Raw genomic sequence first — 27,231 nt, forward strand, 5'->3', positions numbered from 1 at the left:
CAACAGCAAAAAAAGAAAAAGAAATAAAACACACCACAAATACGCAAAGATAAAACAAAAAGAAGCCACGAAGGAACGTGTATGAAACACAATCCGTCCGTTCCAATGTTGACTGTTCGTAATTGCACCCGATAAGAGCCGAATTCGCAACTGATGTTTACCGATCGAATTTGCTAAATAGCATTTAGTGGGCAAGGTGAGACCTCGTTGACAGCACTAACGCCGATTGGCGATCGAGCACACTTGGACGAATATTTCCAGTATTGTAAACATTTTCTACTTCACTCGGCGTACATTGCACGACACCATATTCTAGAAGAATCCAAATTTTAGCCTTTGGTGAAACAAATGAAAGATGCTTGTGTATGATCATTCTGTATACAGAATAAAAGTCCGTCATCGAGACCCATTATCATTATGGTATAAGAAAAGCTCTTCTGGCCACGACGAAACACCCTGTGTCATGTAGTTGTTGTTGTTTGTTTTCCGGCATATAGCGTGAAAATGAGACTCGAAATTCGATACTGGAGAGCTACTCACAATTTCATATCGGAATCCGGAGTTGTAAATCCCTGGCGGCATATGTTGTCAGGTAATAAAACATCCCATCCAGCTGAGTCGATACATGGCACGCAGAGCTCTTGCGGTCCGTCTGAGGATGGCAAGAGTTTGCGCCCGGTACCAAAGCGAAGGCGCCTCCGGAAATAGAAAGGCCGGCCGGGCAAGGATATCCCAGGCAACGTTTGACAGCTGGGCTTGTCGTTCCTTGCTGATAGTTACTGTTGGGGATCATCTCCGAGGGAATAGGCTTTTCCTTCTTGGCTTTCCTTCGAGGACGTCCATACAGTCTCTTTCTTTCAATCACGTTATTCCACTTGAAATCAATACGACAATGGGAATGTGCTTTGAAGGTTGGAGATGTTGACAAACACAGAACATCAACTCGGTTTATTCCTAAAAGGAAAGAATCGTACGGTTTATCTCTGTCTCATTTCCGAGGCAGTCCTTTCTGGCATGAAAAAATAAATACGGGTATTCCTTGTTCTTTCACAGAGTTGCTTTCTCCACAACACAGGTGCAATCTGAGAAAATTTATTCTTAGTCAACAGATTTTCCGAGATTGCCTCTGGGGTTGCCTGAGCTCTCAGTACTGTTCCGTCGCAATTTTCGTTCCAGTTACACTCGTAGTTGTTTTAGAAAATTAAAATTTGGACTTCCGGGCAACACTGTGTCCAAGTGGCCACCAACTGCGCATTGATCGTCAAGTATGGCGGCAAAACTACTTTGAATGCGAGCAACACTGGGTCGAAAGAAGTTGGGTACGTGGTCGCTAGTCAAAAACCAAACACACGATTCTGCGGAAAGAAGGGAAAGGGTGGAGACAAGCTGGTTCAAAAACTGTCATCCACTTAGCGGTTGTCAGTCAAGTGATGTCATCAACGATCCAGGATGAGGAAAGCCCTTTCCTCATCATGGATTCGATCCACCAGCTTGCCTGCGCGTATATGCCGTTTTTTCATCAATGGTCAGCAATACGACGTGCCCTTTTTGGCCGTTCTATGAGCACCCTTCCTATATAGGAATATCTCACAAAAAACCACCAATGATATGAAGGGAGCAATTTTTCGCTTGCACCTTAAACGGCTCCAGGTAAGCCTCGACCTCAGCTCAGCCATAGAGGAAATGACTTTGTCATACACTCTTAAAAATGAACTTCACCGCATAGCACGCACCTAGCCAACCATCATCTGGAATGATATCAATATCTGCCCCGATTTGTTGAAAACGGGAGGCGTACGCCTTTTTGTGACACTTATGCTGTTCATAATTGTCACAAAAAAGGCGTACGCCTCCCGTTTTCAACAAATCAGGACAGATAACGATATCATTCGAGATTATGGTTGGCTATGAGCGTGCTATGCGGTGAAGTTCATTTTTAAGAGTGTACTTGATGGGTATACATGTGCACAGCCAGCAACACGTCGCAATGAGATGTTCAAGCCACTGCGATGACTATAGAGCTCGAATGTTTAGACACGAAAAATTGTGGTATTTTGAGATGATGAATAGGTGATGCCAAACATTTGTGAGATATACAGTTTAACGTTATGAGTGGTTGAGATACTGCTAATGTGTCCATTGATAGATTGATTGAGTAAGTACGGGGGAGTTGAAATAGGGCACATCCCGATGTGATGTGAATAAAGAAAAAAATGGGGATGTGAGTTTTGACGAAGTCAAACTGGCTACCCCAATACACTTAATACAGAAAGTTCAAACAGATGATGAGATGATGAAAACACAAAGGGATAATGCCCAGTGAAGAACAGAGATGATAATGGAGCTCAACATGTAATTCAAAAGTTCAAGAGCTGCGCCCAAGTGAGAGTAAAATGTCGGAATCGCCGGGGGCACACACAGGACACATCACACATTATGGCACCGGGCTTATGGCACAACCCGATCCCGGCACCCCCCTGTGGTTAATCCCGACTGACTTCTTGGAAGAACGCGCAGCTCGAAACAGTTGTCGTTCGAGGTATAGCGGCTGATCCCATCAAAGACACCGTCATCTACAATAATGGATCTCTGGCACGGTGCAACAGACAGAGACCTCTTTGGTGATTGGATTGGTCTTCGGACAAACCTCCGAGACAACTGGATGACTTTTTTCTGCGAGGAAACAACCCGATCTGCCAAGAAAGCTAGATATGCACTTTTGAAGGAAAATATATACTCGTGCCTGGGAACGTATTATCGGAGGAAAGCTGGAAACATAGCACGCTCCTAGCCGTTTTCAACCAATCGAGGGACAGTACGTTAATTGTCACTCGGGATGATGTTTGGCTAGGAGCGTGTTATGCGGCAAGAGTTGTATTTCTAGAGTGTGTACCACGGACGTCCCAGGCGGCGCTGTTTAGCCTGGCTCAAGTTGGCCCAGGACGCATCAACTCCTTCCGCTCGTGGTACTAACACGGAATGAAAAATAAAAGACACTATCATTTTGACCAAGTGAAATCCCCCTGGGGGTCTTGTTCTTTGAAGGTGACACACGGTGACAACACTCCGAGAGAGTTGTTACAGGGACTTAAAAATAGACATTGCTTGCGACACGCACACTCAGGTGTTGAAGAAAGTTTTGGCTCGGCTCTTTGAGTGGGCGGCTCTTTGATGCCAGACTGGAGACAAGACCACATAGCACGCTCCTATAGCCAACCATCATCCCAAATGACGTCGCCCTGATTTGTTAAAAACGGGGGGCCTTTTTGTGACATTTATGCAGAAATGTTAATTTTCACAAAAAGGCGTACGCCCCGCGCTTTCCACAAATCAAGAGTGATATGGCCTTCAGCGTGCTTCACGAGTGGACTCTTGAAGCACATGGAAGGCAAATCATTGCGTATGATACCGTTATCCTGATGTGTGGAAAGCAGGGGAGAGAACAGTGTCATGTCGGGATGGTGCGGTGCATTGCACGCCCACGGTTTCCACGAATGCTCTTAGAAATGATGATGGTGGGGCTCGCCGTTGTCTTCCTCACAGCTGTGGGCAACATCACGACTGACGCCCTGGGGAATGTGAGTGCTGGGCCGACTTCTAAGGGGCCGACATATGTCTGAAATGAACTTCACCACATAGCACGCCCATGGCCAACCATCATCTCGAATGATATCGTCATCTGCCCTGACTTGTTCAAAACGGGAGGCGTTCGCCTTTTTTGTGACACTTATGCTGTTCATAATTGTCACAAAGAGGCGTACGCTTCCCGTTTTCAACAAATCAGGGCAGATAACCGAGATGATGGTTGCTCTTCGGTTGCTACTACCAGGGGTGGAAGTGGTGTCAGGACTTTTGGAGCTACAATTGGAGCAGCAAAAATCTGCTTCTGGAGCAGATATGGAGCAGGAAAAATGACATTTTGGAGCACATATTCCGGAATTTGGAGCAGAAACGTCTGGTACGCAGATTGGTTCCTTGAAGATTGAAGATCCGCACATTGTCATATACTGCCAGATACACCATGAACCATGAGAAGCTAACCATTTCCTTAATGTAAACATAAAAATATCAGTGTACAAAATGTTATAGACTAGCTAGCATGACTAGTTAAAACGTACACAGTCGTGAAAACTAACACATATTTCGTTGACTAGTCTGCATGACTATTTAAAACGTACACACACACTGGTGAAAACTAGTACATATTTTTTTGACCAGCTGGCTTGATTAGTTGACACCTGGTGGAAACTAGTACAGAATGAAACTTTCAGCACTGCCTGAATGCAGTCACAATACACAATCAGACGAACGTTGTACTTTCAGTGTTGCCTGAGGAGTGCCATGTGCAGTGCTTACGTTGGTACAGTTATCCATAGTTTGATGTTCCTCGTGCAGCCCTGAGAGTATAACGTTCGTCTGATCCCCTCCTTTTCTTGTTCCGCGGGTTACTCTCAATCTCTTGAATGCGCTGGAGAAACTCTGGAAATTTTGCGTTTGTGTCCTTCAGAAGAACGCTTGTGCTCTCTACCTTCACCATGTCCTTTGACTTGCCACCTTGGCTGACCAGTGACTGGACATTGAATGGACATTTTGGGCAGCCTCAGCAGTCCGCGTCCTCCGTTCTGTTTCTTCTCGTTACAGGCGCTCTTTCTATGATTTGTAGTAGTTTGGGAAACAACGTACGAAAGGTTCTTCCTTCCGCACTGAATGGGGGAAACATGGTCGGGAAAATCTCCGTTGCGACGTCTCCCCATGTGTAAGGGGCGGAGTTCGCAATCACCTAAAGTACGAAAATAGTGACTTTCCTGTACGTTAGCTCTGGCCTCAAAAGTGTTTAAATCCTTGCTTCGGCACTTGAAGAACGCCACTCTCTGTGTCTGTGATTCTTTGCTTTGTCCGCGTGTTTCTCTGGTGCTGCATGACGCGTGACAGGCGAACCACCAGCGTGCACGATATGCCCACGCTGCATAAAGTGCAGTAAGCATCGGTTTATTTTACACTAGGCTAGCAGCACAACGAAGTGAGGTCACCATTTTAGTCTATCATTTTGAAGATATCATCGTTGAATTTCGTGTTTTTTTTCTGAAATGTACATGGGCCCTCGTAACGTGATTCTGACAAAAAACAAGAAGAAAAAAACAAGTCAGGAGTGACTTTTGCCTATCGTTACTTTTGCTCAGCGTTGCACAGTGTGCCGGCACCACATAAAAGACGACAAAGGCAACAAGAACCGCAAAAGGGGAAGTGCCGCTGCCGCGCACCCCATCAGAGATAAGCCTAACGAGCCTGACCGGCGGCCTAACCGACATGAAAATAAACTAAATTGTCTCGGATTGGCTGACTTTGGATTTTGTTGGATATGAAGAGAGCTTTGTGGACGGGTTGATCGTGGGGCGGATTTGGATATGGATGCTCGTGGCTCCCTTTTGGCAGTGTTACTAGAGTGGTACGGACCTCGGGGGTAGTTTGGCGCAGCTTTGATGTTGCGGCTCAAGTTTGCGCATGAAAAGCAGCGGGGCGCAGAATGGCGCAAATGGCGCAGCACTTCCACCCCTGTACTACGCACAAGAGTGCAATACAAATGCCATATATGCAACATTCTTGTATTCACCGACCGTAATGATCTGTATTATTGCGTAACGTCCGCCCTCCTAGCGTTATCTCGCGTCAGCCCACTTTCTAAATAGATAATTTCCCCGCATAGCACGCGCCAACCACGACTGATATCGCTTTTGATTCGAAAGGGGGACGTACACTTATAAATTTCTGTGTCAATTTGGATGGACGTATTATACGTCCATCCAAATTGACACAAAAATCTTACAAATATCGTACAATAAAATCTCTCTTGGGATCAGAGTCATTCGTGGTTGTGCACACGGAACTAGACTCCCCCTTGCGTTCGGTAAACGAAGAAATGTCCGCTCTGCATGTTCCTTCGGTTGGAATCTCTGACGCCCTTCGACGTGGCCAAAATAGTTGCACTCGAGAGTGCACTGAACTCTTCCGGGAGCCTGGCATCATTGTCCTCGTGTTGTTGCTCCACTCACTTTTTCCAAAGGTTCTAAGGACAGTTTGTGCTTCATCCATGTTCCCTCCACTTGTCCGTCATTCCCATAACAACAACAGGTTCTCCTGGTGTGCACGTCACTATGGCGTCACCAACGACTGCGGGGAGAATTGTTTCCCTTGGCTCCGTCAGCTAGCGATGTGTTTGTCAGAACGGCCGACTATTCCCGGGAAGGGTCTTGTTTAGTTCCCGTCCGATGTTAGTATACTCATTATGTGACGTCACACATTCTTTTGCATTGGTGTTGTGGAAACAGACTGACGATATTTGGAGGAGGACTGTGCGTCAATAAGTTCACCTCGGGACATCGTCATTGTTTGTTTTGTATACTTGCGATTATCCATGATGGCAAATTAACCGTCGTTTTGTCTCGTGGTATACATTAAGGGCATTAAATGTTAATAAAACAACGAAGCCCTCGAACCCTCCTGAAGGATGACCGTGGATGCCGATTGGAGGAGATGAGCTTCTTTCTCCAGAACACCATAGGATACAGCCCTGGCACGACATAGGCACCACATGCCTTTCATTCCGAAGGATGAGAGCACGCTTTGCTCATCAACGTTAATCTGGTTCAAGAACAGCAACTGTGCTTTACTCCCACATACACACTCTTAAAAATAAACTTGACCACATAGCACGCTCCTAACCAACCATTATCTCGAGTGATATAGTGATCTGACCTGATTTGTTGAAAACGGGAGCGCCTTCTCTGTGACAATTATAAACAGCGTAAGTGTCACAAAAAAGGTGTACGCCTCATGTTTTCAACGAATCTGGGCAGATAACGATATCATTCGAGATGATGGTTGGCTAGGAGCGTGCTATGCGGTCAAGTTCATTTTTAAGAGTGTGGAAACCTTTGCCACCATCTAGGAAGGCAATTTTTAATTGAGGGAAATTAATTTTTTTCAATCGAACTTGCCAAGGCTTCTTTTTTTCTAGACATACCAAGTCCTCCACGGATAACCGCATACACAACAAGAGCTATTTGTAAAAGTGCTGCCCGCTTTATTGTCGCAAAAAAGCGCGCACGACATGTGCGGAGGAGGAAATGCCTTCGTTTGTTTTCCTTTCTTGTGATAAGACGTTTGTCACCAGCATCCATGTGAGAGCACACTCTTAAAAATCAACTTCACCTCGTAGCACCCTCCTAGCCAACCATCATCTCGGATGATATCGTTATCTGACCTGATTTGTTGAAAACGGGAGGCGTACGCCTTTTCTGTGACAATTATGACCAGCGTAAGTGTCACAAAAAAGGCGTACGCCTCCCGTTTCCATCAAATCAAGGCAGATAACGATATCATTCGAGATGATGGTTTGCTAAGAGCGTGCTATGCGGTGAAGTTCGTTTTTAAGAGTGCAGGGGAAAAAAAGGCGGTGGCAGTACAGAAACTTGTAGCAACATTGCGGTGCGCATTATACATGGAACGTTTTTAGGGGGGCGCGTTATACGGAGGAAAGTGGTACATATACGACAACCACGTTACCGTTACGAGGACATTTTAATCGCCACGAAGCAGTACCGAACGCAAAGCTATGACGAAACAAGCCTGAGCATGACCACGAGGAACCCATTTCCACAAAGAAAACGTTCGCTTCACTCGGGAAATTTCAACTGAGATGAAATTTCCAAAAAACTGTTACCAATATGTGGCACATGTTCCTGGCAGAAAAAAAAAAAAAAAAAGCGAGTTTCTCCGTTGCCTACGTTATTCACTATGAACGTCTATCATGGTTTGATGTGCTGGACCACCCTGTATATGTGGGGCAACAAGTATTCTTTGTTGCATGCTGCAGAACGAAGGCGGCTTTATTTTACCACGTTATCGGGGGCGAATAAAGGGCATTTGGAGCGTGGCTTTCGAACCAAGAACGATGGAAAACATTGAATATATTGAGGATTTTTACTGCGTATTGCCAAGATTTTCGGTGCATAGTTGGGCGCGTATATCGGGAGTTTATTCGCGCTCTAGTTATTACCGTTGGATTGGATTGGATATGAAAGGACGCGCGTCTGGGCTTTGGATACGGTTCACTATAAACGCGTCCAATCTGAGATAGAACGAAGGTAAGACGAACGCCTCTAACCTTCCAGCGCTAAAAGTAGATTCCCTCTTCTTTCTGGACGCTTCCATTAGTGCCTCACCCCTTTTGCTTAATTGGCCGACACCTCTTCAAATGAAAGTAGGAGCGTATAAACAGGTCACCGGAACCGTCGGGCCACGATCCAACTGGGACAGATGCGTGTCCGAACTCTTCGTGTGAATGTGAGTGACCCGCTTTCTTTCAAGTCCCTTTGTCAGGCAGAGTAAAGCATTCCGGTATTCGTTAGTGTCGCGGACGAGTCGGTCTCGGTATCGTCACTTTCCGTAAATCATTTTACACCTTGAGTCGCTCAAAACAGGTGTTTTTCGCAAGGTGTTGTCTCGCAAACTGTAGGAAAGAATGTGAACACACTCTAAAAACTCAACTTCACCGCATAGTACGCTGTGCTCCAACCATTGCTAAGAATGATAGGGTTATCGCATATGATTCGAAGGGAGAGGTGGCCGTACGCCTTTTTGTGGCAATTTTCGTATATCGAAATTGACAGAAAAAGGCGTATGCCCCCCTCTATTTTCGAATCAGAAGCGATAACCCTATCATTCGCGGCAATGGTTGAGGCACAGCTTTGCTATGCGGTGAAGTTCTGTTTTTAGAGGGATAGTTACCCTTACCTTAGTATTTATTAGTTTCTTCTCGCTTACCTCACTCCAGGTTGAATATAGCATGATGGCAATTGATGTTCTGAGGAGGCTGGGACACATTAAAAGTCCTTTTGTGTTACTGCCCGTTACTCTATTTACATGATATTATATGATATTCTATTTCATCTTCAGTCGGCATTTTGCCCCTGAAACGAGAGCTCTCCCACGACACCCTCATGACGTCGCTACATCAGCACAGTGCTGGACTTGTAAACACATGGTCTACGTGCAGCCAATGAGCTTCGGCTACTTCCCCCCCCCCCATTTTCTCCCAAAGCCGGTCTAAAAACAGGTTTGTGAAGATTACTGCATTTCCAAATGTTATCCTAGAACCATATTCCCTTTCCGCCCAGGGCGACTTATACCCTTGTCAAACGGGCAGTCTCCAAGGGCCAATGAGGTCAATGACCATTGAAAATGCAGGTAGCACCACCTAGCGTGTAATGCGTCAACCTGTCAGGAAACATTGGATCCAGTGATCTTGGAGATGTTGACGCGTTGCACGCTTGGTGGCGCCACGTGCATTTTCAATGGTCATTGGTTTCAATGGTCCTTGAAGACTGCCCGTGTGACAGGGTTAATTCAGTCCTATTGCGCATAAGCAGTTGCGTCCATCGTGTGTTCATCCGCCACACACGGGATGGCGGAAGATATAACTTAGATAAGGAACAGACGCAGATAGACGGTTCGGTAGTCCTTCTCGCTCCCGATGTATTTGTCTCACCTACCCAACAACATCGCAAGTACATCTTGCTGGGATCCAAGAGACATTGGATTTCCCTCTCTCCCCTTCAACAAAGAAACCGCCCAACCCAGGGTCTGGGTTAAACGCGGCTTCGCCCGTGCGAAGTGAGACACCCTAGCGGAGGTTTGGATTTTCCCAGTAGCGTATACAGGGGTGCTGGGCTCTGAACCGTACGCGGGGAGCTCTTCAGAGCGCCTCACTATAGTGACGGACACCCCTGAAAACATGAGTGGGATAATCCAAACCTTTCGCCCCACTCCGCTCTTGCTCCGCAGGGCGAAGCTGCGTTTAACTTTGTAGTGAATGAGACAATTAAACGTGGAAGGACAACACGAAGAAAAGGCGCCAGCAGTGGGATTCGAACACACACCCTCTGATTGCCGGTCAAAACACGAGGACACGCACTCACACTCAACACATTCATTGCGCGTTTAAGTTGACACTGCAGCAAGCTGTACCAGTCGGGGCTTTCGCTCAATCGGGAGAGGTGCCGTTCGAATTAAAATTTTAAAGCCACCATTTTTATTCAATTACAAATGCTCAGCTCTTGGCGCCATGTCTCGAGGATGTTTACTAAAAAAAGGAAGTTGGATAGCCGTTTCTGAATTATATCCGGTATATCGGTGAAAAATTGTTTCCACGTCGTGGCTTGAATTGCTCGTGAGTGTCTTTCCATGGAAACAAAACTTTGCAAGTAGGAGACATCCCTGCCATCTGACATGAGACAAAAGACTCCATTTCCGTCACGGATGAACATCAAAAGGAGCTCTTCCTATGTTCTCTTGGCTGTCCGCCAAGGGGTCCACATCACACGAGCGTTTTGTGAAAAGTTGGATCGCCTTTTGGAGGCAATTCAATTACACTGACGCAGGGATTTGGAATAAAGCCCGATGAGAAAGTGGAAAGCAACCGTACTGAGGCTGAAACACACAACACGAGCCTCAGGGTGCCTAAGAACATACACAATCGCAGTCGTCCAAAAAGCCAGACAGGCGTCTCACCCAAACAAATCCGTTTCTGGTCCTAAAAATAGGGCAGCCCTATTGCATGTTCCGTGTGGGCGCTCACGAGACCTTACTTTACGACCAGTTTGAAATTGAAAATGACCGAGAGGGGGGCATCCACCCCCTGGAGGTCACTCGCGAAAATTGAGCGCTCTTTAGTCATAGGTCGTCATGATTTTTCTCAGATGACAGTGTCCGTCTCCAGGAAGGGTCTACACTCTTAAAAATGAGCTTCACCTCATAGCACGCTCCTAGCCAACCATAATCTTAAATGATATTGTAATCTGCCCTGATTTGTTGAAAACGGGAGGCGTACGCCTTTTTGTGACACTTATGCTGTTCATAATTGTCACAAAAAAGGCGTACGCCTCCCGTTTTCAACGAATCAGGGCAGATTACGATATCATTTGAGATTATGGTTGGCTAGGAGCGTGCTATGCGGTGAAGTTCATTTTTAAGAGTGTAGGACTTTTCGGTACAGGACATTTCGGTACACGGACATTTCGGTACACGACCACACCGCTGGAAGGTGGTCTTCGGCTTCTTAGTCATAAAACGGTGACTGTTTTTTTTTTTTTTCGAGTACCTAAAATTGCGAGTAGCTAGACTATGCATTAATCATGCAATGCGTTGTTTCAGTATGTCATCCAAGGGAAATACTTGAAGCATCCCACGCACGATACATGTCTTTAGATGGTCGCCGCGAAAAGTATAATTTCCAGGCATTGCCTCTGCAGGGAGTGGCAGCCATAAGGCCGAAAAATCGAATCCCCGAACAAACCGAAAGTCAAAATTCGAGGCTAAGGTTAGGTTAAATTTTCTTTATATGGTTAGTTCAAAAAGAGTGTTTACCGTTTACACGCGCTTGGACGGACATTATGTTGAAATCTTGTGCGAAAAAATTGAACAATGTCCTTATGCCTTCAGATAGGTCGGTGTTTTGATTTTTCGGCCCTTCGTCCGTTGGCCGTTTTAATGTTTTGGCCTTTCGTGTTTTGGCCTTTTGATGGGTTTCCCTCTGCAGGACACACATAAGGGCTCAAGAATGGTAGTAAATGTGGTGACGGGAGTGTAGATGTTCCCCTAAAATTGCCTGTATCTGCATGCTGCAATGATCGCAAAGTATCCTTTCTGCAGTGCCTTACGGGTGGCAACCAGAAGGGCGTAGGAAAGAATGAACCCGGAGAAAACGTTCCCAGAAAAAAGTGCCCCCGGTATAGCAGGCGGGCATTTTTATCTAGCTTATTTTGTCCTACTCTCTTTCACAGAAGACATCCCAGATGCCCGTTGTTAATGCAGGTCGTCAAAAAGGAAATGAAGAGGCTGCCGGACTTTTCAGCAAACGTATTTTCGTTGAAAGCCGTTAAAAAAAGAAAAAAGAAAGAAAGGTCATGGTAATTTTAATTCACAGTGAACAACGCAACGGACAACGAACTGATGTTTTCGTACGTGCAAAACCTTGCAATGCCTTTCCTTACACAGGGTGTCTTTTCTTATACAGATTTTTTATTAAAAATCTATAAGAGTCCCAGATATGCCGTTTGGGTGACAATAGCTGGCAAAGAATATCTGCCGTCCCAGAGATGTTAGAAGTGAAAACAGGACGTCTGTAGCTCATACATTTTAAATAAAAAATCTGTATTGAGAACAAAACACGTTGTCATAACCAATAAGCCGAAGACGATATTCCAGCGGTATGGCCGTGTACCGAAAGGTCCGTGTACCGAAACGTCCGTGTACCGAAAGGTCCGTGTACCGAAAGGTCCGTGTACCGAAAGGTCCGTGTACCGAAAGGTCCGTGTACCGAGAGGTCCGTGTACCGAGAGGTCCGTGTACCGAGAGGTCCGTGTACCGAAAGGTCCGTATCCCCTCCAGGAAAAGAGTTGGTGGGAGAGGGGCTGCACGCTTTGCCCCCCTGCATGGACGCATGCAGGCAAGCTGGTGGATCGTACAGCCACAACTTGGATGTTTACTGCGCAAGTTTCCACGAGAGTTTTACGCCAGTTCCTGCTGTGCTGCAGTCGCCGACATATGCCATCTTCCGTTGCACTGCACTAGGTACGCCGGCCTCGGAGCCGTTCTCGCCACAAATCTCACTTCCCTAGGCCACAGGGAACTTTCCCTGGCGACACTGCTGGGACTTGTCCGGCAGTCACCCGAGCCCTCCTGCGCACTTCTTTTTTCTCTTTTGGGAATAGCAAGTCGGCCTTGGCCTGTCTCACCTTTCCCCCTTTCCTTTATCTCACTCAAGAAGTTCACGGCCAACCCCAGAGCTGACATCTCCGCGGGTTCTGCTGAGGTGGATGCGCCAAATGGTCACCCACGAAGGACGTCTTAGTTTATCTGAGAGCTTCAAGATGGATATACTTGGCTCAACGGAGGAGAAGTTTCCAAGACAGTCGTTTATCAAAGGCACGCAACGAGGCTGCATGACCAAACCTTGCAGGTGTGAACAGACACGAGCCGTGTTTATCGAAGGCAATTTTTAGTCGCACTGCTGGGAGCGCCACGTAACGTCGAATCTCAACTGAAGCCTCGACTCGTTGTTTACCTCGAATTTCGTAATTTTCGTATTTCCCCAATCGGACGCGACGGAAAACGGAAATAGCTCCCGTTGGGTACTTACGGAGGAGAAGAAGTTTTATTTTCTGGATGCGTCCTCGAGCATAGTGGAGACGGCTTAGCCGTTGTTGGGCTTATGTCGGCAGCGTCATGACTGCAACCAGGATGAGATGAGATAACAGATGGTCACGTAGACGTCGATCATAAGCCACATCAAATAAGAGGGACGTATCGTATCGCAACGGATGATTTGTGCGCCAAAGAAACTCTTCTTGAGCCTCCGATTTGTTTCCTCAAACCGCGATGATTGGACGTTTGAGGAAATATTTAATGGTGAGAATGACAGGAACGTAAATGTCATCATGGGATGGGTGAGCACGCCACAAAGGATACTTTGCGGAAACAATGTCCAATGTTTATGCGTCTATAGCTTCTGCAGAAGGGGTACATTGAGGTTGCGATCGCATCATCCTCGCTATTTTTGCGTGACGTTTCTTAAATATGTCTTAAAAACTTCACTTCTCTTCTTATTGTATCTTTCAGAATTCCTTTTATTGTGAACGGCGATAATAAAATGATTGTGAACCCCCGAGTGATTCCACAGAATATCTTATTTGTAGCGCATAATAGCTAAGAAGCTGTTTATTTTCAACTTTATGGCAGCACCGAAAAACATTATCGGTACGCACGGACATCATAGGTGTGCTGACATCACAGGCGGAACCTGTTATGAAACGGTGTTTTTTATTTTATTCACTCCAGAGCTGAACCGGAGCTGGTTCGACACCCTGATTAATACACCTCTACGTAATTAGAATGCACGAAAGCGTGAATTGGCGATTTTTCTGGACTTCTCAGAATTGACCTATTTCTGCATTCAAAACACACTGATCCCAGTACTGATACAAGTTAACTCTCCCAGGTGCTGCCACTGCGGTGCTCTAGAAGACCTAGAGCTCAATCTTCTTCATTTCCCACACTACCAACCTTCCCGAACCGGACTCTCGCCCCTCCTCCCTCTCTAAAAATTGCTTGATCTCACCGACGCTGTGCCCTGAAAGCTCTTCTGACATTTTTGGACACCATAGGACTTATTGTGAAGGGGTTCATTCCCCACATCACCATCAGCAATGGGGTAGAGTATCACACCTGGCGATGAAACTCCCGTTAATCATATTAAAAATAAAGTTGTAACAATACACTCGGAGTGATGAGGGGGTAGGGGTGTGTCCCTTCTTTGGCTCTTCAAGATCGAGATTTTTCGAGCATGAATGTTCATCAGCTTGAAGCCGTTTTGACGATTTCATCCTAAATGCCTCGTAAGAATCGTAAAAACGAACAATATATATATATATATATAATGAGGGGGGAAAAGCCATCACAGAAACAAGTAAATGACACTAGACGTGTTTGAAATTCAAAATTACAGATTAAGATGGCTTCTATGGCTGCACGCAGAGAAACAGATACTCATGGATACTCAGCCATCTTAATCTGTAATTTTGAATTTGAAACACGTCTGGTGTCATTTACTTGTTTCTTTGATGGCTTTCTTTCCCCCTCATTATAATTCACTGGCTTACACTGTGGCATTGAGGAGTGCTCATTCACCCTCCCAGGTGTATATCGCTCGCTGAGTGACCCCTGGTTAGCCAATTCCGAACCATGCGCAGCTAGAGCTGTCGAGCCGCAAACACGGCGAAACACGTGTCCTCCGGTGCTGTCGCATCGTTCCATGAGTATATAATATATATATATATATATATAGTTGAAATAAATGGGAGACAGAAGACGAAAGTAGGGGAAGTAACAAAAAAGGGGTTTATTAAAACGTAAAAATTATAAAAGTTAGGGAGGATGTCTACGTTACGGCGGAAGCTCCGCCTTCTTCGGGACAAAAGAGCTAAATGTGGCCACGAGGCTGATAAGGGGCTTGAGAATGACGTGGTCAGTTGGGGGAAATTCCAGAGCGCTTTTGTGTCAGGTCCAGGAGTGGGGTCATCGTCCTTGTGGGTCAGTGGCAGTGTTGTACCCGCTACCCGAAAAAGGTAGCGCAATACTGATACGCGCTACCTGAGCAAAAAGTAACGAAATCCCGATAGCGTTACACGTACCTAAAAGTAGCGGAATACCGCTACCGTTACCCGTAAATAGTAACGCGATACTTCGTGCGCTACTTTTTAGGAAAGAAAGAAACAGTATCGTTGATGACGTACCTCAAACGTCTTAAAATAATAAATAATAAAATGAAACAATATCTCAAAATAATAAATCGACGTCCAATGGAGGTTACACGTAGGTTGCCTGAAGGCTAAAATTTTGAAAACCGTTTTTTTTTTTTTTTACAGATTTACTAAAGCCTACTCGGTATCCTGCATATCTTTTTCTCTTCCTCTAAAGCAAATAAAGCACAAAGCAAGTCTACCGATAAAAGGCTCAACAGCTTTGTCACAAAAAGAACTCGGATTGCCCGGAACGAGAAGTTGGTAAACATACCATGGTGTGCTTTTTCAAATTGAACGTTGACTTCCTTGACGCACAGATAAAGCTTTCCCACCGAGGCGCATAGTAGACATCTGAACACCACGCTACTGTTTTGTACTGTAGCAGGCCATGGTCCCTCCATTGCAGCGGACAAGAAATGGCAACTGTCAAGCACCTAAGCGTACGTGGTGCAATGTCACGTGGAATGTCATGACTCATAGCTAGCGAGGGCGGCTCCAGAATGGAGTGACGTCAGTTTGCAGACAACTCCGACAATGCACCAAATCTTCAAGAAGGTTCATCCCAAATAGGGAACACGTGGAGGACACATCCTCTTTGTAAGATAACGGCCTCTGTGCCCTCCTTTCGGCTATTTTGCCCGCTCTCCCCAGAATGAGTTGTGATATCGGGCAGCTTGATCGAAGGCAGGCAGACTGGAGGTTTGATGATAGGTCGAAGTCGTGTTGTCGCGAACCCCAGCTCGGAAAGTAGCGGTAGCGCTCAAAGATTGCGCTACCGCAAATTTGTAGCGGAAGTACTTCTTTCGTTACCAGTTTAAAAAAGTAGCGCGATCTCTACTCCGCTACCGAAAAAAGTAACGGATACGGTAGCGCCGCTACTAGTAACGGCGCTACGTACAACACTGGGTGGGGATTTTGATCTGGCTGAAACGGGAAAAGGCAACAGGGTCTTATCTACAGCATGCCAGGGTCCTCGTTAATGGCCGATCGGAATTTGTAAATTAGGTAAGATTCCCGTTGTTACCGGGAGCGGTCGGAGATAAAGTTGGACTGGAGAATAAAAACTAAAGCTTCGTTGATTGAATGTTCTGGTTGTTTGAAATGGCGTGAGACTGGAAGATTAGGTTTCTTGGTAACATCCGATCGGTGATTGTTGAATCTAATTCGGAAAGAAGTTTTTGTCTGACCCACGTATTGGGCCCGGCATGTGTTGCATTGGATGTATATATTGGAACGTTTGAGGGCCTTTGAGGAGAATGTAAAGCAACGTATCTTACTAAGCCGGTACACTCTAAAAACACAACTTGACCGCATAGCACGCTGTCACGAATGCTTCTGATTCCAAGAGAGACGCCTTTTTGTGTCAATCATCACAAAAAGGAGTACGCTCCCCCTCTTTCTTCGAATGACAAGCGATATCATTCGTGGCAACGTCCCGTCCCACAACCCAGTGTATTTACGTGCTTTCCACGAAATATTCCGCAATCTCACAATATCTTGGGGGGTCTATTCCAGATTTGGGGGGAGGGGCGTCTGGATAATACACTGCCACAATCCCATCGCAATGGTCTTTGCAGTTGTACTCTACCACGGCAAACTCATTTTGCCAGAGGCCATCTGCTACATCTCTTAATGCAAAAAATCGATCGATCTGCGTCACACATAAAGTAGCCTCATCAAGCATGTTCGAATTCGAGCATTTTTCGAGAGATGGCGCCGGTGCGCAATCGACCGCGCCTCAAAAATAGCCTCTCCTCCGCCTCAGTGGCCTAGTTCTCGAATGCCGCAAATATCGGACCTGCATGCTGTTCGTCCAATGCCATCGAGACTACCTAACATCGCTGTAACTAAACCACCTTCTGTTACAGTCGCGTCTTCTTTTCTGTCGTCTGCATCGTGCCATCTGTTTCGAATCCCTAGAAAAATTTCCCCCCAAAAAACGTGAACCTCGGAAAGGTGGAGTTGCGCAACATGCGGTCGACGGCGACTTGCGGTTTTCAGGTCCGAGTTCCACTTGTTTTCGTCTTTCTATGAGTCTGTAGTCTGGGATGGTGCTAAACAGAGGTGCGACAGGTGAGTGGTGCGTCGTGTCTGTCGTGTTCCGGGGGTGTGGTAACGCCTTGGTTTAGAGCTGTACCGCGCGGTGAACATAGGTGAAGACAATACAGTTGCTGAATGAATACCACTCCGAGACTCCACAAAGCTGGGGTTTCGAGCTTTCTTATTTTTATTTCCAGCAACCACGAGTCCCAGAGCTGTCGTCATCACTCTGCCTTGAAAGTGCCTGAACGAGGAAAGTGCTTACTGCAAGGCATGGCTTCGACGGTTTCGTACAAATGCTGCGCGGTGCTTTGAGCGAACAAAGTGGAGTTCCGAAGGAAATCCAGCATGCGATGCCCCGGAATAGCGTTGGCTCTGACGGTTGCCCAGCTCGCCACGGGTCTGGGATTGACGGCTCTATGCGTTCATCTCATGCTCAAACTGCCGTCGCTCACAACCAGAGACTGGCCTGTTTGGGCAGCGGGACCGGTGAGTTGTCGTCACAGTGGCTCTCGGTGAATGTCAGGGTTGCGGTTTCAGCCCACAACTTGGTGGGCTAAGACACGCCTCTGTGTGCTGAGCCATAGACTCGTAGTATATAGGAGGCTACGGCTCAGCACCCTCAAAATTCATCCACACTTTGGCGTGATCATAGTTGGTTTCTATATTGACGTCGCTCCTAGTGGCTGAATGTCGCGTAATCATGGCGGCGCTCATACGAACCCAGTGACTTGCAAGAAGAGTGAAAGTCATTACGAGTACAAAGGCATCAGACGTGGACGATGATTCCCCAACTAATGGCGTCTGCGCATACGCTTACTCGGAAATGGCCCGTTATCGAAGCCGTCTTTAGGCTTTCGATAGACACTAATACGTACCGTAGACAATTGTCGTTGTAGGTGAACCCAGCCAACTGAAACTCAATGAGGTTTCATTACGTTATCGCGGCGCACGGTCGAGCGGCCCGAGGGGTGAGAAAGAGTGCTTGCCACCCAGCAGCCTTCATGACGCTATCTGGAGACGGTTATCTTTTACTCCGTGTTAGCGTCAACTGTGGCGGCGCATAGATGGAAGGAATCGACGCAGTCTCTGTTGACCACCAAAATGGACAAAGACCGTGCGGTCGGCGCTTTTTGCCGCACATGTCCTGCTCATTGGTGGTAGCCAAGGTCGTGCTGCACTCTCAGAAAAAGGGTGTGAAAAGGTGTTAACTTGTATAGTTACCACCTAGGTCAACACATCGTCATATATCCAAATTGCTACAAAAAGGCTTTTCACACATCAAGAATGATGTCACCCTGTACAATGGCCTTCAGCGTGTTATGTGGTCAAGTCGGCCCAGGACGCATACTCCTTCCTGCTGTTTACGTCTGTGCGCCGTATACGAGCCAATGTTAAAATATGTTGCACCATTTACGCTTGCTGTTCCTTTCGTCATAACTTTCCTGCGCAGCCGAAAAATGGTGCTTTCCTGATTAGGTGTGTCCTATATCCTGGACAGAAAAGTGCGACACCGTATCTGTAGAAGGCTTCCCATTCTTCATCATCATATGCACATCATATAGGCCTGAATGAGTCTTTTACGGGATCTCCTCTTGCTACCGTCCGTTTCGAGGAAGAGCGAAGAGATTTGACACGTACGGTGCCAAAGATGAAAGGTGTACCCTGTAGAAAAAGTGACGGCTCCCAAGTACAGGCTTCCGCTGTGCAAATGTCGCTGCACTACCAACTAAATCTCGTGTCTTCAGAAGCCTACCAAAGTTATGTTACGGAAATCTTATTGTCTCATTCGACATTCCTGCATTCGTCAGCATCACCCTCATCACCATCCTCTCATTTTACCCCAATAGCAATGGGGTAGCATTCTGCCCAACGAGCGGAAGTCATCCCCATATCATCGTCATCACGTATTTCTCTCTCCTGCAAAATATTTTGGCTCTGCGTGACGCGAAAGCTAGAGAAAATTAATTTTTATTTTTGCGAACTGTGACGTCATGTTATGCTCCAACGGAGCGCCCGGCTCTCATCTGGCAACGTCGTTGCCCCATCTTCCGGGGGCTCACTTTTTGCACTCCGTTAGCGGAGCCCGACGTGACATATCATCCGACCGCTCGAACCTTGGAGAAAACACAAAGGAGGGAGAAGACATCTCTCCCATTTTCCCCTCTTTCGATCAGCCTCACATGACTTCTCCCCCACGTCATCTTCTCCGGACGCCGGCGTCGCTGCTAGGAGACGAGTGTCTCTCCAGAACACGACACCATTGCAATTTGTGGGCTTATGATTACGTCACTCGCTCGTTGCGTCATCGAAACTTGAGGAGGCTCAGCAGATCGTGAACAGGACTGAAATTTCGCGTATGGAGTCCTTGAGCGTCCTCCGTCGGGAAAGCAATTTTTTCTCGTTCCGAACAACAGGGAAATAGAATCTCACTTCCTCGGAATTCTACCCATGCTTCACCCTCACACTCTAAAACGACAACTTGACTGCATAGAATGATACCGTTATCACTCGTGCGGGGCGTACGCCTTTTTGTGACAATTGGCGTAACCGCGTACGCGTTATAAAAAGGCCTCCCGTTTTCAACAAATCGAGGGGGCATAGAAGGACGTCATTCGTGCTCATTCGTGGCGAGGGGCAAAAATTGCTTCTCTAATCGTGTATTCACACAAGCGACATCCTCACGGAATATTCTGGTGGAAGAAAAAGGGAAAACACTGCTACCAGAGCCCAAGTTCCATCCCGTGTTATGTTGAGCTTTCACACGGTGGCGAAGTGCGCATTTAGCAGACGACACTTGGCAGACGACACCGTCAGCTTGTTTTCCTGTTGTCTGCTACGGAACGTCTTGTGGCTGTGTAGCAGGAGAAAGCTATGAAGCTTTTCGCATCTTCTGGGGGAATGTCGCTCGCGTGAATACACGGATATCTGTCGTGTTGGCTAAGTAAGCCTTTCTTTTCAGCTGATAACTGCGGGTATTGTGGGAGTGATGACAGTGTACAGCGCCAAGCACTACAAGACGACGCCAAACAGGAAGCCCATCTTCGTGCTCAAGGTATCTCCGCACAAATACTCCATTTATTTATTTACAGACGATGCTAGTCAAAGCATTTCTCGGCAACGTCTGCTTCCGATGGTTGTACCTTTACGAGACGACATTTTTGCAACAACCAGCTGTCCTATACAGACCTTCACCGCATAGCACGCTCCTAGCCAACCATCATCCCTAATGACAACGTTCTCTCCCTTGAGTTGATGAAAACGGGGGATGTAAGGCCATTTTTGTGGCAATTCCTAATGTCCTAGATGAGGTTAGCATATGCGAGGAGTAGACAGGTAAAACAATCGGACAATTTACTTTCTCGTGCACAATGACGCGGCGTATTGTATCAGCTGGCGTTCTGTAATGGAGATAGAAGATACACTGATTGACTTCCGTTTGAGATTTGATTTAGACACAGCCCAGACAGAAACCTTTTAAAGATCATCATGGACCGGGGCCGATGATCTTCCTAATGCCTGCTGAAAGGCTAAAAATGTCCCAAAAGTAGCAGGTATACAGGCGTCACTCACCCCTCCCAAGATCCCTGAGTGGGGCCTCGCCACACAATAAATATGTGAGAAGGTTCTATTGAAAACACAATATGGATGGCATGGCGGAGCAATAACGAGGGAGTAAACGTTGCAGCCCGTCTATATCTACTCGGATCATTCTTGCCATCGCCAAGAATTGACAACTATACTGTCCACTTCAGGGTTGCGGAATGGGATCTCCATTCCTTTCAATTCCTGGGAATGAAAAGGTATGGTCAACTCCCATTCCATTCCTTTAATTCCACCAATAAAAGAATTAGGACCGGTAACCGTACTAGCTAGCCCAGCAGTGCTATAGAGGAGACAAGCTTATTTCTACAGTGGCTGCTACACCGCGTTGACCCGGAGCATGCCTCTACTTTCCCGACATCGTTTCCCCTCCGCCTCAACGTGCCCTACAGCCGACGTCTTCTTCACAAGCTTGGAAAGGCGGATTCACCCAATTGTGGGACTGTTGAACATATCTTATTATCCTGTCCACGGTATCAGACACTCTCTACAAGCTTCCTTAGCTCGGCTGGACACCCGACCATCAGTTTCACGCCATGCAGGTGTTTGTGCGATTTTGCGCAGACTCCAACTTGGTGGATACAGTGTGACTGACAGTGTGTGTGAGTGACTGACTGAGAGTCTTTGTCACTCATTGGTTTTATTGTACGAGGGGTGTTCAAGTCAAACCGGGACTTTCTGTCTCCTGGGTGTACAAATGGCTCGCGCCACTTCTTTTTCGTCGTTTTCACACGCGACAGGCCTCCGCGTTCAAAACAGAAGACACGTGCTGGACAAGATGGCGCGCACATCGAACAGCGTCATCAAGTTTCTCGTGAATGAAGGCGTACAGTCATCTGAAATTCACAGAAAACTTGAGGCTCAGTACGGCCACGATACACTTAGCCGCAGCAAAGCGTTTGAGTGGTGCAAACGGTTCCGAGACGGCCATACATCAGTGCTGGGTGATCCCGGCGGGGGCGGCTCAGAGCCCAGTGTACGTCAGAGTTCCTGAGAACATCCAACTTGTGGAGCGCCTGATCCTCAAGGACCGACGGATAACATGTCTCGATATCAATAGTGCATATTACTGCCAGGTTCTCAGGGATGTGCATAAAGTGCTGAAGCAAAAGCGGCCGGGACTCATCACCAAAGGAGTCCTCCTCCTACAGGACAATGCACGCCCGCATACCGCACATCTCACGACACGCACCTTACAGGAACTTGGCTGGGAGTTGCTGCCACATCCCCCTTACAGTCCAGACCTCGCCCCCAGCGATTTCCATCTCTTCGGGCCACTGAAGGCGTTCCTTGGGAGCCGCCACTTGAGCCGCGACGACGAGGTGAAGAATGCGGTCCGATCATGGCTGCTACGCGTCGGTAAGGATTTCTACGCTGCTGGCATCCAAGCCCTCGTGAAATGCTGGGACGTGTGCATTAGTGCCAGCTGGAGATTACGTCGAAAAATAAAACTAATTTCTCGCCTGTAAGTTCACTTAACTTTTGCGAAAAATGAAAAGTCCCGGTTTGACTAGAACGCCCCTCGTAGATAGCGTGTTTTCCTAAGTGATCTGGAGTAGCCGGCTCTCGTAATGAGTGCCTATTTCTCCATTTTTTCTTTTCTTATCAATTCATGCAACTCGCCCTCCTCCTCTTCATTGGCATCATCATTACAGGAGTTTTCTAATCAAGTAACTGGTGCAAGTGATGTGGGGTTGCGGGCCTCACACTAGTGAAGCCAAAATCTCCATTTTATTTTTTCTTAAAACCAAACCAAACCATAGGCCTTGACCATGTGGCACACAGACCATTACATTCCAATTCCATTCTGCCTGCGAAAAAATGCCTAATTCCATTCCCATTCCCATTCCATTCCGGGCTCCGATAAATCTGGAATGATTCCGGAATCATTCCAACCCCGGTGTGGCAACTCTGCAACCCTGCTCCACAGTAACTCAGACATGTGGGAATATTTTTCGTGAAACATACACGAAATGGACAATATAAACGTCCTGTCCGATATGAAAATATGTTTTTTTTTCTAAACGCAGGTGGTGAGCTTTGTGCTGAGCAGCCTGAGCATGGTCCTGTGCATGGTGGCCGCTGCCTTCCTAGTTCTGCACGTATTGCTCTACATTGACCGCTACAGCGAATGTCGCTACGATCTCCGGGGCCATCAATGTTTCTGCACGCTACCCAGCCATTCTCAGCTGTACAGATACTCGAATGTCACTTGCCTACAGGTACGCGTTTAGTTTTCGCGGGATATTCCAGAAAGCAATCGATGTTGCGTCTCTCCACTTTGTTCGTGTCGCGGTCAAAGGTCATTGTTGTCTTTTCAGGTTGGCGGTTCAATCAAGGGACTCTTCTACACTACAGCAGCAGTATCAGTCGTCGCCGGTATCTCTTGTCTTTGGTACCTGGCCATCCTGTGGAGCAGTCGTTATGTCTACTTTTACTCGGGAGTAGCGCAAGTGAAATCCATTCCGCAAGTGTTGGAGCAATACTCTACTCAGCAGCATTCAACTTGAACAGCTCAAGGACACATACAGCGGCAGTTTCCTTCTTTTTGTCGTGACCACCGCTAGGTGTGCATGTGTTCCGGAACGGAAGTCAAGAAAGCGAGACGTACCCAATCGTCACCCGCGGGAACCAAGACCTTGTTTTGTCCCAAGTTCTAGCGGGGAAGCAGCATAGTATAGGCACTATAGAGGTATTTTGCGAAAACTCTAGTCAATCCAAGGCGTCCACTACTCTATCTACTCCGAGGGTCTGTCGACGATCCCCGATAAATTTCTTATTTATATAAGCGCTCTCGTTGTTGTCCGATATTGAAAGTCTCGAAGCGAAATCTTTTGACGGGCGCGATGTCTCCGGTTCATGTGTCCGAAATGGAGCTAACGCGCCATTGGTCTGGACTATAGTTAGCATTAGTGACTTTGTAGGGGCATTTGGGTGACCAAGCATGGGACCAACGTGAATTCCGATCCAGAGAGGATCTATCCTTGATTTGTGCCAAAGAAGAGGGTAGCCGCTGTAAATAAACTTTTCCACGCCAACACGTCAGTTGCGCCAAGGTAGTATCTTAATTAATGAATACGTTAGATACACGGTTAGAGTTCTAAGAACTTGGCACGAGTACGTGAATCAATCAAGCGAGTGAACATTTTGAAACAAGGACGCCTCGATGAAATGGACGTGTCCACTTTATTGTTTGCTTCCATTGTTCTTCTACAGGAACTCTCCCTTCAACGCTCGCTAGTGCATTTCGTCCTCAAAACTGCCATCACAAAGTGTCCCTATCTTATCTTATGTGTCTTATTAACGATGCGCCTCGTACAGTGCGATGCGTAAAATAGGCACTCGTGACTTTTCCCCCCTAATGGGAGACGCTTTATCTCGTACAGAACAGACAGTGAGAGATAATGTCCAACTCAGAAAGAACATATTTCGGGAGACCCAATCGAAGGCGGGTATTTATACATCTTCCAGCCATATGGATGCAGTTATCTCAATCATAATTGATTACATCGCTGATAGCGTTTAATTATTGCGCAATTCCAATGCCATCCTGCAGTTTCTTTTATTTATCACAGTCGATTGACACGCAAACATACTCCCCAAGCAGCACAATGTACTGAAAGTCGAGTGCAGTAGGGGTGGACGAGTAGGTGGAAGGCCTTGAACAGACTCGAGAAACTAAAGAACAATGATAAGAGACATACCGGCCACTCCTATTGCATTCGACTTTCAGTACATTGTGCTGCTTGGGTCTCACTTATCAATCTAAGAAGGAATGATAAGCGCCTATCAGGAAGGATGGAAACTGCAATTTGGTGTGGATCTCTTGGAAGCCTTAATAAAGGGCAAAGGGTGATGATTCTCAGTGGAACCGACCATTTCTATTACGTTGTTTATTCCGCGTTATCGTGGCTATGAGGACAGCAGGAAGGAGTATGCGTCCCGGGCCGACTTCATTGGACAGACTGCCTACGTTCGTCTGGAAAGTCTTGGGAAAAAGCTTGAGACAGCACTGCCGGTGGTAGGATTCCAACTCACCACCTCCCAGCACGACCTTGACTACCGCCAACGAGCACCCTCGAGTCCCGCCTGCTTTCCGCTCATAGACACAGCTGCCTCGCGGTGCAAAAAACACCTGTCACCGTGTGAGTGCAGTTGTACGGTCCCACACAATCATGCCTGTACAGCAGATCGCTCTGCGTCTATGCTTGGCGGATCATAGTTGATGCTCTGGCAACCCAAGTTGCCATGGCGACGCAGAGACGCTAACGACCTTCAGCGTGGTGAGAGGAAAGAACGCAGATACATATGGTTTTCAATTTTTCGGTCCAACTCGCTGTAAGCTGCGTTAAACATTGGCAGTGTGGCAGTACGTGTGCTTTCCGAACAATTCTATTGAATCGGGACCTATAATTCACAATGAACTGAAGGTCATCGACGGTAGCCTTTCCTGGAGTTTGAGGACGGCGAGGACGTTGGTAGGGGAGAATAGGAAAGTGCCGAAAGTGGAAGGAAGGATATATCTGTCAACTCGCCTGCCCTATGAAACTTCGGGCGTCGGAACCAATTGTGTGGCCGCGGTTTTTTTTTTTTTTTTCCCACAGAAACAAACTTAAACGACCCGTTGTTACACATGAGGCTTAATTTTATCACCTAACTTTGATATGTTTCATGATCTTATCATGTACATCTTTCCCGGGTACGAAATACAGATATTTTGTTGTTCTGCGGATGTTGTACTTCATTGATGTTTTTTTCTTTTCTTTTCTTCCTGCTTATTATGGAATGGAATATTATATGGAATGGAATGGAATGTGCTGGCACATGCACACCACCAAAGGATTTATCTATGTAATGTCTAATAACAATGGTAATCGTTATTTACAAACAAGAAAATTATGGGAACCAACAACACGAGGACAACTGCTATACTACATTATAATAGTCGAGCATAGAAACAGTATGTTGTAGAATGCAATCCTCCGGAATATGTCACGCTGACTTGGAAGAACGTTTCCTGCGCACAAAATGATTAATATTTATTGTGTTATACAAAATGGAGAAGGATATCAACGCAGCGAAAGGGATAATTTCAACAATGAAAGATGAAAATCATCAGAAAAAAATCAGTTTCTCTCATAATTTCAACAGACAGCCCCAATCACTAATTGCTTTGGATTGGTGCAAATTGTGGTGAAAATAAAAATACAAAAGCTGTACGAGCAAGCGAAGTCTCCACAAATACAATCATAAAAAAATTAACTTCATGTCAGAAGTGGGGTTCGAACCCACGCCCTCTTACGAGGACCAGAGCTTAAATCTGGCGCCTTAGACCACTCGGCCATCCTGACACGCAGAAGTTCTTTCAACAATCACAAATATACCTGATGGTCATCTTGCTGGCCGATATTTCTACTTATTGCTTTTGTGGAGGGACATACTTCACATTTCTTCCACAGCCCAGGATGTCAATGAGCATTTTGACTCCCACAAGAGCAGGGCATTCTGCAACGAGCTCGTCTGCTTCTATCACTTCTAGTGACGGTAAGCAGATGGCGCGACCTGTCCGCTGTGGTTACGGAGTGGGCGAGCCTCTTCGCAGGCTATCAGCCTACCCCACGTGATACTTCAACTCCTCCCCTCGTGTTTCTCTACCCTTTCTTCTTTCTCTTGGACGCGCGTCTTTCAACTTTGTTGACATCTGCCGTCTGTTATCCCCTCCACTTGCGGCCTCGGTGGATCAATTGGTTCATTTCATTTCAATTGATTTCATTTGTCATTGAAATGTTAGTCGTGTACAAAAGGATAAGGAACCTGACGAGGTATATGACCCTGTACGTACCGCGGTCAACAAAATAAGATGCAGTGCAAGTCATGACAGTACGAAACAAAGTACATCACCAAGGAATGTCAAGTAATGAGACCTTTCTATTGAAAAGTGTGAAAATATTCAAACATATGACTCCATGAATTTAAGAAAAGTTCTCAAGTTCGATGCAAAGTGATTAAACGGATTTATGTTACGCAATACAATAGGCAGTGTTCGACAGCTGTGTTCAACGATAGTGTGCAGAAATTTACGTGTCTGTAAGCTTATAGTACAAGACTAAAAGTGAATAACTCGTGAATAGGCGATATTTGTAATTATCGAAATTCTTCCGTTGTTGTGCATTTGTTGTGAACCGAAAAGTTATTTGCAATGTGTGTGTTCTAAGATAATTTGTTGTAG

At 46.5% G+C, this 27,231-nt stretch overlaps 2 protein-coding genes and 1 non-coding gene across 7 annotated transcripts in view; 1 reads left to right on the plus strand and 2 right to left on the minus strand.

The window, feature by feature from the left end:
* Window positions 1-27,231, minus strand: part of LOC135397370 (tau-tubulin kinase 1-like) — a 70,057-nt gene that overhangs the window by 33,579 nt on the left and 9,247 nt on the right. Inside the window, exon 1 of one of the 3 annotated variants that reach the window (XM_064628926.1) lies at window positions 541-825. The exons of 1 other annotated variant lie outside the window; for it this stretch is intronic. In XM_064628926.1, coding sequence (XP_064484996.1) covers window positions 541-548 — 8 coding nt within the window. In that variant the 5' untranslated portion in view covers window positions 549-825. Of the gene's footprint in view, window positions 1-540; window positions 826-27,231 lie in introns of those variants that run through there. One more of the 3 variants, XM_064628927.1, reaches the window with a different exon arrangement.
* On the plus strand, window positions 8,153-25,734 carry LOC135397369 (sarcospan-like). 3 transcript variants are annotated; one of them, XM_064628924.1, is made up of 5 exons: window positions 8,153-8,343; window positions 17,597-17,888; window positions 20,362-20,454; window positions 23,033-23,224; window positions 23,324-25,734. In XM_064628924.1, the coding sequence occupies exons 2-5, from the start codon at window positions 17,748-17,750 to the stop codon at window positions 23,510-23,512; spliced, it is 615 nt and encodes a 204-aa protein (XP_064484994.1). In that variant the 5' UTR covers window positions 8,153-8,343; window positions 17,597-17,747; the 3' UTR covers window positions 23,513-25,734. The 3 variants fall into 3 exon arrangements, with proteins under 3 accessions (XP_064484994.1, XP_064484993.1, XP_064484995.1); XM_064628923.1 differs by lacking the exon at window positions 8,153-8,343 and adding an exon at window positions 17,115-17,432; XM_064628925.1 differs by lacking the exons at window positions 8,153-8,343; window positions 20,362-20,454 and adding an exon at window positions 17,115-17,432.
* Window positions 26,270-26,353, minus strand: Trnal-uaa (transfer RNA leucine (anticodon UAA)). Its single transcript has one exon. It is a non-coding gene; the product is annotated as a tRNA-Leu (tRNA).

The sequence above is a fragment of the Ornithodoros turicata genome, chromosome 6, assembly GCF_037126465.1.
Source record: "Ornithodoros turicata isolate Travis chromosome 6, ASM3712646v1, whole genome shotgun sequence".
NCBI classification, from domain to species: Eukaryota; Metazoa; Arthropoda; class Arachnida; order Ixodida; family Argasidae; genus Ornithodoros; species Ornithodoros turicata.